Below are 12,367 nucleotides of genomic sequence, written 5' to 3' on the forward strand. Positions count from 1 at the left end.
ACGGAGAGATGGATGAGTACATGAGCCCACGAATGACTAAATGTATAGGAAGATAGGACTTAAATGCCTCTTCCTCACAGTCTGAAATACTTAATAGATCTCAATTCGCAAGTCCCTATAGAAGCTGATCATTTGTTCCTAGGCATTATTCCTGTCTCCCAAGTGTTACGGTTTATAGAGAAAACTCTTCCTACTGCTGACAGGTTATAGATGAAGCTGTGCCAGGATGAAATGATTCTACAAACATTTACTGAGCAGCTGTCAAGTGCTAAGCACACCGTGGGCAGCTAGAGAACCCCTAAAGAATTCTCACAAATGATATGGAGGCACAGAGGTTAAAGAAATAACTAGAAAAGGGGACTATGGTGTCATGGTTGTCAAGGTTGTCCAGGTAGTCGTGATGGGCTTCAGGGAAGGCTTCATGTAAGAAGAAAAACCTAAGGGCACCTGGGTGGCTCAGTCATTAAGCATCTGCCTTTGGCCCAGGGCGTGATCCCAGAGTCCTGGGATCGAGCCCTGCATCAGGCTCCCTGCCCCGCTGGGAGCCTGCTTCTTCCTCTCCCACTCTGCCTGCTTGTGTTCCCTCTCTCGCTGGCTGTCTCTCTCTCTGTCAAATAAATAAATAAAGTCTTAAAAAAAAAAAAAAGAACCACCACCTAGGTGAATTTTGGAGGTTGAGTATAAATATAAGTAGGTCATTTAAACTGAGGTGGGGCAGAAAAGGGCTTTCCAAGTGGGGGGAAAAAAGGCAAGCAGGTCAAAGATAGAAAAACAAGAGAGAACACGCATCAGGGATTTCGCAACTAGTTCATTGTAGCTGTAGTTTGGAGACTACTTGGCTGAAAGATACACTTCAAAATAGAACAGGGAAAAAAACAGGTTGAAGAATCTGTGGAAACAAAAATGAAAGAGGGAGAGAAGGAAGCTGAAAATTCTCCAGGGGATCTTGCTCATTCCTATGGCCTTTAAATGCTTCCTACATATACACGACTCTTGGGTATATGTCTCTGACCTGGATTACTTTCCGAAGCTCCAAATCACCTACTCAGCACTTCACACTCAGTTTATCTCCTAAACTGAACTTCTCCACCTCCCTTCCCCAAATCTGTGATTCTCAGAAGGATAGATGTGTTTCCATCACCCTGTCGCTTATGCCAGACACCTGCGTTAGCCTAGTTACGTTTTTCTCCTCGTCTCCATTTGTAATGAGTCCTGTCAATTCCACCACCTTGGCTCAGTCCGCCACAAGCTTTCATCAGAGCATGACAGTGGTGTTACTAATGTTCCCTGTGTCTACTGTGAGCTCCTCCAAACAATCCATTCTCCACTGTGCAACCAGAATTATCTCAAAATAGTGTTTCTCAAACTACAGTTCACGGAGTGCTTGGTTAAAAAAAAAAATGCAGAGTTTCCAACCCAGACAACTGAAGCACAATTTTTGGGAATTCCTCAGGGTCCAGGAATCCAAATAAGCTCTATCTCCATCCCTTTTTTGCCATGAAAATTTAAGAATTATCAATATGTGAGGCAGAGTAACCTAGAGATGAAGAGTGGATGCTCTCGGGCAGAAGGTCAACATTTGAGTTCTAGCTGTGTGTTCTCAGGCAGATAACTTAACTTTTCTGTGCTGCTGTCTCTTCACCAGGACAATCAAGACAATAGTGAACTAGTTCTTCAGTTGCAGTGATGATCGAATGAATTAAAACCTAAGGAGTAGCTTTTATTGCTTCTCACCAATATTTCTGGTTCTTGCTGGCTTCCTAGCATGTGGAAAATTATACTTCTTCACCCCTATGAAGTTCTATGAACTCATGTGATGTACATAGACCAATAATATGTGAGTGGAAGTAACGTGTCACTTCTGGAGGAAGGTGGGGGAGATGATTCTCCATGGCCTCTCTTCTCCTCTCATGGCAATCACGGACGTAAACGTTGATATGGAAGTGTCAACGAAATTATTGTTACCACAGCATAGTATAACCCAACCTCACTGGTTCAACCTTAAAGCCCTTGGATTAGGCCCGGCCTAGAGTGACTGCTCAATGACAGCTTCAGAAGAGAAGTTCAGCAATGTGGCTCTTCCAGTTCCTAATGTCTCGAGAGCTTAACACAATATGCATCTATTTCTTGGTCACACAAGAGAGCAGGGAAACTGTCCTCCAGGTCTTGGCTCATGGCTCCATACTGCTTCTGTCTGAGACAAGATAAGGCTGGAGACCAAAGCAATGTAGGCAGTGTGCCAGTTAGTGATTGAGCTTTTAAGTTCCATGAGAAACAATTGATGCGTTTCTGCAGAGGAATGACATAATCAGGTGTATGTTTTAAATTAGTGATGGGCTCAAAATCCAAATCACTAACTGGCCCGTTGCCTACATTGCTGAGGTCTTCAGCCTGACCTTGTTCACTCTCCTGCCACACTGGCCTTTCAGCTCCTTGAACATGAACAAGCACCCTCCTGACAAAGGGCCTTTGTATCTGACAAGATCTGGGCTTGAGCTCTCCTCCCATGCCTTTTCTTATGTCTCAACTTAAACATCAGCCCCTCACAGAGGCCGTCTCTGTTCACCCAGATGGAAGCAGATGAGCGTTTATAGCCTCTTCGTACTCCTTTCTCGGCACTTTTCGTGTGTCTTTCCTACTATCCGTCACAGCTGGCGATTAACTGTGCTTGCTCATTCACTCATTTCCCGTCTTTCTCAAGCACTGGAGACAAAGCTCCATGAGGATAAGCTCACATTTCTCTTATTCATGTTTTTATCCTAAGAACGAAAATAGTTCCTAGTACACAGCAAGATTAGTTATGGGAGGATGGAGAGGGGCAGAGGACATGGGAAAGAAAGAGGGAGGGCTGTCCTGCAATTAAATTGAGGTTTTCCTGAGAATAAGATACTACCCTAAAATGACTATTCCCCAAAGACATTGAGAGTTTCTAAGAGAAGTGATGAGAATTCTGAAAAATAATGTTTTTCTCTACATGAGATGATGCATTCTTACTTTCAGAAATGGGATAAACTGTAAATTAAGTTACAAAGTATATTCCTGCCAAAATAGGTAAGTCAATAAAAATGCAATTCAAAATCAGCTTTTCACAAGGCAATTTATTGTAACCACAAAAGTCCTGAATCTGAGTTACACCTTTTATTTTGAACATTTCACTCAATAGAAATCTGAAATACTGGGTCCAAGTGATGACACATTCCAAACTAATGGAACCTTCCTGTAGCTTAAATAAACAGATTTAGATCATCAAATAAAATCAAAGCCAAGTGTATCTGCACAACTCAAGAATGATATGAATGGATTAGAACTTCCGGTGGTTCATAGTTCACCATTTATTACAGACTTGGAGAGTCCTCTTAGTAGCACAATATTAGACTATGCGTTTCCAAGAGCCAAGCACACAGAACATTCTCTCTACTCACCTGTTAAAAGACTAAGAAATCTGATACAAAGGTATGAAGTGACTAATGACATACCCTAGTCATTTACAGAGGAGTTCTCTTAGGTGACTCTGGGTCAAGTCATCCTGATCAACCTTGTGCAAGCTTTCTTTCTCAGCAGTCCTGCTTCCTACCTGTGGAATGATTTGCCATAACTAAATGGGAACAGCTGTTGGTTATCTGCTTACGGTCTTCTTTCATTTCCTGCAAAGGCACCAAAAAACTCTTTGCCTGGATCCCCAAAGGCACATATGTAGACCTTACTGTTTGAATCCTTTGGCTGGAAAGGTCTTAAATCAGATCTGTTTGGTGAAGGAAACCAAAGACGGTCAGAAGGCCTTACTGATCCAGGAAGAATCCAACTTCTGGTTATAAATGACCCCATCTCTACTTTTTAAAATAAGCTATTACTAGGGAAATGCTACGGGAAAAGGAGCATACGCTAAGTTTATGACTCTCTTCCATTTTATTCTCAACAAGCAAATAATAGAACTGAAATCTTCCTCAAACATCTAGATTTTTCCTTTGTGAGCAAAAGATATATTATAGTTCGGGTATTAGAGTCAGTTGGGTTCAATCTCATTTCCTTTCTTCCTTTCTAGAGTTTTTCAGACTCTTCTTAATACCAGAAGAAAGATGGCTCTTCAGTCAACTGTTGGTAAACTATTGGAGAACATTTATTTAGCACCAGTCTTGCATTTTCTTGTGGGTTATAAATGAGTGATAAAATTCTACCAGGCTTGGGACGCCTGGGTGGCTCAGTCAATTAAGCATTTGCATTCAGCTTGGGTCATGATCCTGGAGTCCCGGAATCGAGTCCCACATCGGGCTCCCCGCTCAGCAGGGAGTCTGCTTCTTCTTCTGCCTCTGCCTCTGCCCCTTCCCCTGCTCCTTCTCTCTCTCTCATAAATAAAATAAAATCTTAAAAAAATTCTACCAGTCTCTTAGGCCCAAATCAACTGCTTCTTCTGTTAAGCTTCTTACTGCACTCAGAATGAATGAGTAAGTGAATGAATGAATGAAAATTTGAATGCCCGTCTATTCTGTTGTTTTTCTGGTTAAAACTCAACTAAGACTATAGAAGTCTAAGGTGACATTTAGAAATGTAGTAAAAAGAATCCACATATGTTGTTTTAAATTTTTATTTGCTTATAAAAGAGAATGGAAATGGGTTTGCAAAAAACTTATCTGCATGTACAAAGTCATCCATGTAGATAAGGAGGGCAAGCCTTGGAATACTGCTGGAAAAGTTGTTCATCAAAATTAGATCTCCTTGCACCAGAACTCGTGAAAAGTCATTATTTTATATGTCAACCCAAATCTATTTTTAAAATCATCAAATTCAGAAAGGTTATAATCTGATATATATTCTTAGACACCAGTGAAACGAGGTACCAAGTGATCTCAGAGCTGGACAGATCAGTTAATCAAGAGGTAGTTTCTCCAATAATATCCCCTTTTCTTTTCAGCAAGGCCAGAGGAGACAGCGATAAATGGCATAATCTTTGAATCTCTTTAAATTCTTATTCTGCGAGGGCCCCATTTCCTTTGAATACAATCAGAGTTGTCTTGATGCATTTTAGGACTTGAGATCATCTAACACAGAAGAGATTCCAGAATTCAATTTTTTTTTTTTGCCAATTTTCCTTTGAGCAATCTTCTCTGGAAAAACAAATAGTCTGGCACGCCATTAAAATAACAAAGAGAAATAAATCCTATGGTGTCATAGATTAAGGGGATTTTTTAAAAATATACTTTTTTTTGCTAATGATACCAGTATTAACAATGTCCAAGGAGGAGATTGAGGCTGGTGAGACAAGCCCCCCAAAGGTAGCATACAAACCACATAATGACATTCTTCTTGAATAAGTTTCTCTAAGAGTTCTTGCGGTTGGTTTTCAAATTTGTCCTGAGGCGATCAGATCCCCGAGCCCCACAATTCCATGGCTTCTAGCTCGTCTTGGACAGGAGTGAATTCCGGTTGATCAGGATGGGGAGCTAGAGAGGAAGAGTGGGGTGGGGACTTGATAGGACCCAGGAACCATAAACTGATATTCTCCCCTCACACGGGTCCGTAAGAGACACAGATTCGGTCAATAAACGGGAGGGAAAGCCTGCTTGGGTGGAAAGCGGTAGCTCCCTTTACCCACCACGCTGCTTGCGCCTTCCGGTGAGGATTCAGATGGTTAGCAAAGGAGGGGACAGACCCGTTACAGAAATGGTTAGAAAAGTAGAATCACAGCCAACTGCTTAAATAGTATGTGTTTTATTTACAAAAGGAACCCTGAATCTCAGCAGAATTATAACAGAAAAATACATTTTAAAAACTGATCTCATGTTAGAAACCCATCACCGGGGACAGTCGGGAAGGGAGGGAATCACAGGAGGATGGAGAGGAGGGTGGTCAGGGAAAAAGGTGCCCATCAATCATGTGTGGGGGCAGGAAAGAGGAGAAGGCACACTTAAACAGCTATCACCGAGCCTTCACACAGAAATGTTGGGGGTAAATTCTTGGTACGTAGTCATATACTGACAACCAGGCTGATACAGAGCAGTCAGTTTCTATTACAACGGACACTTGTGACCTGGTTAAGTTCCAGTATTATCAGTGTATGTGTCTGGAGCAGGGAGGGCAAGAGACGTAACAGTGGGCAGGTAGGGAAGCAGGTGAGGCAGGGAAGCGGCGTGCCCATGGTTAGGGGCAGGGGCTAGGCGGGGGGTGGGGGGGTGGGGGTCAACAGGACAGTTCTGGATCCGTAGCCAATGGAATCAGAGTGGAGGAGTTCCACCTCAGTGCTGGTAATCATTGTAAGGGATCAGATCTTAATAAGGGACAGGGAGATTTGAGAGAACAGGGAGGGAAGAGATGAACAGAGAAAAACACATCAGCAAAACTCTGACCAGTTCCTCTGGCAAATAAGGTTAAATTTCTCCTAAAGCAGAACACTTAAATTCTTTGACTAAGAAGTTTATTGCCCCAAAGCGGTCTCTGAACATCTCTCTTGATGCTTCCAAGAGTGACTATGTCAGAAAATGTCCCGTTGCACAACTCGCCAACATGCAGGCTGCAGATGTTTTTAGGAAGCATTATCTTTCACAATCTCAGGCCAGGAGTTAGTAATGAGGCAGGGACAGGCATGGTCACTCTTGTTTCTTCTTAAGACTATCTTGGGTCACCGAAAATGGTGGGCATGTGGTGGGCAGAAGGTCACCCAAAAGAATCTAGGGGGCCCTCCTCATTAGGGGGAAGTTGTGAGTTTGAGGCTTTTCCAAAACAAGAGTAAACTGTGACAGGCATCACGACCACACCACAGCAGTAACCCAGAATTAAGGACCCCCCATAGAAAGTCCAAACATGTCCCCCAATGACTAAAGATGAGGTTGAAGGCCAAGTTAGTGTGGACTGCCATTTTGTAAACAAGGAAGATTTAGTTGTGTTGTTATTTCCATTTTTCTCTTAAAGTTTTTGAAGGGGTAACCTTGATAGTAATTTGCACTTTATAGAAGATGTCTCTGGGTAATTTAAGGTAATGAGACATTCAAGTTCGGCTTCCCTCCCATGACTGGTCTACTGTTCATTGCACCCTCATCATTATAGTTCTAATCGTAGCGAAACATTGCTCAAAGCCCACGAGGGGCTGGCACTTACCTCCTACCCCGTAGGCAGAACATGAAGAGGGGTCGCAGTATCCAGGCTGGCCAGAAGGACCTTGTGGTCCAGGCACCCCCAGGTGACCAGGGGGACCCCTGGGTCCAGGAGAGCCAGGGGGCCCGGGGCTTCCTGGCCGACTCTCCCCTGAAGGTCCTAAAAAGCACCAACAAAGGAAAACAGTTGGTCTTTGACCATCACGGAGTGAGTTTTGAGACTACCAAGAAGGAAACTAACTCTTAAAAGAAGCCACCTCACACATCTTAACAATTAGGATAAGATGCCTCTCTCTGCTCATTGAGTTTTTATTCCTAAACTGGATTTGCTGGACACAGGATCATACTGTAATCACACAATCTCCTGGAGGATATTTCCAGTCAGCTCAGGAAACTGGGAAGAAAATGTATTTTTTTCTGTCACCTCTTGGATATTAAAGGGAAAAGAACATACAACTGTCAACCTGGCTTTTTTATAGAGCTTCTGTTTCCCAGTGTCATTCCTTATGAATGCAGCGTACGGGCATGCATGCTCACGTACACACACACACACACACACACACAAACCCACTCAGTCTCAGCGTCATAATGTGTACTGCTTTATGGCCCCAGGTAATTGAAATACAGTAGCTTGCGTGTGAAAGAAATTATCCTGCAGGAGAAAAAGGAAGTCTGAAATTGATCTAAAATACTAACCAAAATTTCTTTAGGCTACCTTATATCAATTGAGAACTTAGATTGAGTGAAAATAGGAGGGAGATGAAAATTTTTCTGATTTTAGGAAGTATATCAGGCTGGGTGTTTTTATGTTTGCTTTTAGGCCTAGATTCCAATAGTGTTTAAAAGGCATTCTTCAACTAAAAATGAGATTCTTCAACTCTAGCTGAAATGAACTCTTCAACTCTAGCTCTAAATGAAAACAAGGAACAAGTATCACCTTATATTTGAAAAGTGTTGCGGCTCTGAGTAGGTTCAGTCCATTCAGTCAACGCTCACCAACCATCCTTTCTGTGTAACACGCGATGCTAGATCAGCCTCTCACACAAGCTCTAATGATAGGAGCACTTATGCTCAAAGGGAATCTTTTCCATTAGGAATCCCTCCTAGGAAAAGTGCTTTCCAAAACCACTATTAGGTTGGAAAGAAAAAAATTATAAAGTATTCGATTCAATGTGGCTAAAACCAGATTATAAATGTCTAATAGACTGCAAACTTAGAATTCTAATAACAAGGATGGTAATCTGGAGACTACTGTAAAAGCACACAATAATACACATAAAACTCAAAACTGACGCACACTCATCCAGTAAGACAGCCATGGTGGCAGAAACTATGAGTGTTTATCAAACATCCCTGTGTTCCTCTCTATTGGGAGGCTCCCATGTGGTTCCACAGAGACAGTGTGGCTAGTTCCAGCCAGTGAAATATGCATCACTGTGATGGTGTCATTGTCCATTTAGGAAGGTGAAGGCTGATGTGCCTCCTTTATCTTTCTCCTGGAGGCCTTTTGCTCCAACATGGGGGAAAGCCACATAAAACTTTGGGGGGCTATAAAATAAACCTTTATTGCATCAATCTACTAAGCATTTGGATTGATTTGTTACTGCAGCACAGCCTAGCATAGCCTAACTCATGAAGCCAATAGGATCCCAGAATATTCTATAAGCCTTTGAGGCTTCTGTACTGGGAGGATCATCACTTAACAAACTGGCCTTCCAATAAAATGAGTGAGAAATACAGCGATTCCACAGATACGAGAGGTAACATGGCCATTTTCCTCACCGGTGATGTCAAGTGAATATAAAGCATTACGATTTCCATCTTGCAGTTTTCTGTTCGGTAGGAAGATTTACCTGCTGGTCCGGGGGGGCCTCTTGGACCTTGGGTTCCAATGCCTGGATTTCCTTTTTCTCCCTTGACGCCAGTTAGACCTGAAGAAGAAGAAGGAGAAGGAGAAGGAGAAGGAGAAGGAGAAGGAGAAGGAGAAGGAGAAGGAGAGGAGGAAGAGGAGGAGGAGGAGGAGAAGGAAAAGGAGAAGAGGAGGAGGAGGAGGTGGGGGAGGAGGAGGAAGTGGGGGAGGAGGAGGAGGGAGAAGAAGAAGAAGAAGAGAAAGAAAGAAAAAAAGAAAAAGTCTTAAAAAGAAAAAGTCTTCAAAAGAAAATCTAGGTAAAATCTTTCAAAAGCACTGCTCTGAGAAAGATAATGATGTGGGCTGGTTTGGGGTTATGGTTCCCAGGGGACTTTTAAGTTAAATTCTGACACTGTGAATTATGTACAACCACAGATAGACATATAGAAGGCAGGTTCTGTAGCTGAGCATGCTGTCCGTATCTGCAATACTGTAAGTCTATCCACCTTCCTACTGAAGGGGTCCAGCCTGCCAGGACCCGGCCCGTGTCTTTCCACGCACCAGGCCACTCGACGTATGCAGTTGGCACTCCACAGCCACACAATAGAAATCACAAGTGAACATGTCTAACATTTTCCTTTTGGTCCACCCTGTAATGTATCTGCAAAAGGCATGAATTATAATTAGGCAGCAAAGTTCTGAAGAGCGTGAGTTTCCATTAAAAACTTGGAAGGTTCAGGAAAGCCTGTGTTTGATTTGGCTGATTCAGCCCCATAAAAATCTAAACCTATTCATGTTTCTTTTCCACTGAGCAGACTCCTTACTCCAAATAATTTACAGTGCTATTAACAAACTATACATTTTCATAGGCAAAAAAAAAAAAAAAAAAAAAACACCAAAACCCAAAGAAACATACACTCTGCCACGTCATCATCCAAATGGCTGCTATCACAAGACTGCAGGACAGGTGAGAACATGCCCCACTGAGGCCCACCCATCCCAGAGAGAGTTGCATCAGCTGGGGTTACCCAGGCTCACATCACAGAAGGTCTCTGGTGCCTGTTTTTCATGTACAACAATGCTTTGAAGTAGCAGAAAGCAGCATTGCATCTGTATGTAATTACACTTACAAAGAAATTATGTGTGCGTTGGCAAAGCCTGGAAGGAAACATAAATAAATGACAATAACCAATTTGAGAGGTGGCAGGCATGCCAGTGATTTTAAAAATGTTTAAAATTACAAATAACTTTCCCTTTTCCTAAAGGCAGTGCGTATTCACTACAGACAAATGGAGAGACACAACAAGCAAGGACTCTGGCCCTTGAATTTCACGTCTTGGTTTATAACTTCCAGAAACAAAGGCGTTCATGTAGTATTTGCTCTGGGAATAGTTGGGGGAAAAAAATAAAATAGATTGGTGAGCAACGGGCGCTTTTTTCTACACTGCACACATAACCACTGTCCCTTGATATGAACGTTGGTGTCTGCTGTGTTCCTTGGGACCACCTTTTGGGGTCAAGGTATATCTGGCACCTTTAAAAAGGTCCTCCTTCTTGGTTAGTGGTCCTCAGGGCTGCTCCACCCCCTGCTACGTTTCCCCAACACCCACGCCTGCTGCACATGGCCTCACTGGTATTTTCTGAGCTCCTAAGAGACTAGTACTTTAGGGAGAGAGCAGGGCACTGACCACTTAGCCTGTGATGACCTCCTGTTTCGGGTCTGACTCTTGTCTTAGGAACCCATAAGGAAGATAGTAATTTCTCAAGAGTAAAAATACAATTTCATCTGAGTTTAAAAAGCATGTAACAGACTCAGACTAGTCAACATGTAATGCTCAATTGCTCATCAACTTGTTCAGACAGAAGAGCACCCTGGGTACATCTACCGGATATTACCCAGTCAGCTACTAGTTTAGCTATTAGCTTAGTAGCTAATTGGAATAAGTACTTTTCAGCTGGTAGGTGTTCTCTCAGTTGCAAATGTACACTACCATGCATCTGGGAATTTAGCAGAAACGGTCTCTTCTTCTGTTTGAATGAGAGTCACTTTCCCCACAGGGAACCACTAATTTTTAAAGAATTAGAACACAATAAAATACACAGATGACTAACGGCAGGCTGCTCGTGATTAAGTGTGTGGTGACTCAGAGGCCTCCCAAGACCTTACGGTACTCAGGGATTGACATTACCAACATGGCTTCTCAATGGTCCTCCAAAGTCGAAGATGCAGTTGATGAGGCTGAACAGGACATGCAGGAAATATTCTTAGGAATAACTCTCTGATAAGAGTTTCTTGACTTATCCGTTGCTTCTTCATTAAGAAAGCAAAAGGTGGGGAAGATTGGGGAGTAGGAAATCTGGTCGTCTTAATTTTCTAGTTATGTAGAGAAAAACAAGTGGCATTTGATATTACCCATACTACAAACCAAGGTAAGAGGAAGAGTCTCACAAAAATATTGCAGCCTCTCAAAATGTCTTGAAGAAATTCCAGGATATAATTATATAAACAGAGAAACTTAGATTTTTATTGTCCTTGAAATGAAGACCTGTTCTCACTACACATTGGCTAATAGATTAATATTTGTCCACGTGTTCACTTATGGTTCTGAGACTGAAGGAATATTCATGTCCATGACAACTGAATTTGGTTATAAGTCTTTTCCTTAGAATGAAAAAATCATGTTAAAAATCAATAATTAAGGACCTAAGATGAGGACTGAAATTAAAGGCTAACCTCAGCTCTCTAAAAATAGTTCTGCATGTATTTTTGATAAGCCTGTAAGCCATGATTAAAAGGAAAGAAATCAAATGTCCTAAAATGTCAGCCCATCTATGAGATGTCAGTGGGCAACGGAATCTGGGCATAGTCCTTTACAGACAAAGTACCAGCATCACCCATACTAAGGGCTTCCCTCATCAATCTCTTCATGAGGGTGAAGGTGGAGCCATTTGGTGTTGAGATGGGAGTGCCCAGAGCCAATTGCCAGCATCCTCTCCACAAAGGCACTGGGACTCCTGAGTGCACAGGATACTCCTCTTTCTGAAACACCCATTTCACATTGGCTGTCTCCATAAATACTTCTCATTCTTCAAGACCCAGCTCAAGGCTTTTCTGCAACCATAATGAGCAGAAGCCCACTGGATTCAAGAGGACAGGGATTATCGATCTGGTCCATGGCAGTTATCTCTGACACGGCTAGGGTGTCTTCCACATTGTATGAAACTTACCGATACTGAATGAATGAATGAATGAATGAATGAATGAATGAATGAATTCTCGGATTCCATATTGTCCGTGCCTCCTCTTGGCACTTACCCCATTGCATTGCTTGTCCTCATGTTCACCTAGTCTCAGACTACGAGCCTGCTGATGACAGGGATCACGACTTCTTTATTGTTAGTGTCAGATCCAAGCCAAACCTTACACATAGTA

At 42.4% G+C, this 12,367-nt stretch overlaps 1 protein-coding gene across 5 annotated transcripts in view; it reads right to left on the reverse strand.

The window, feature by feature from the left end:
- Window positions 1–4,566: 4,566 nt before the first annotated feature.
- The window catches only part of COL14A1 (collagen type XIV alpha 1 chain), a 245,740-nt gene continuing 237,939 nt past the window's right edge, over window positions 4,567–12,367 (reverse strand). For 4 of the 5 annotated variants that reach the window (XM_045805730.2, XM_045805731.2, XM_045805732.2 and 1 more), the window contains 3 exons: window positions 8,939–9,016; window positions 7,090–7,245; window positions 4,567–5,438 (listed from right to left, as the gene is read on the reverse strand). In XM_045805730.2, the coding sequence (XP_045661686.2) occupies window positions 5,359–5,438; window positions 7,090–7,245; window positions 8,939–9,016 (314 nt within the window). In that variant the 3' untranslated portion in view covers window positions 4,567–5,358. Of the gene's footprint in view, window positions 5,439–5,690; window positions 6,263–7,089; window positions 7,246–8,938; window positions 9,017–12,367 lie in introns of those variants that run through there. The other variant, XM_045805733.2, reaches the window with a different exon arrangement.

The sequence above is a fragment of the Ursus americanus genome, chromosome 9 (assembly GCF_024610735.1).
Source record: "Ursus americanus isolate L20-20 chromosome 9, mUrsAme1.1.p, whole genome shotgun sequence".
In the NCBI taxonomy this organism is placed as follows: Eukaryota; Metazoa; Chordata; class Mammalia; order Carnivora; family Ursidae; genus Ursus; species Ursus americanus.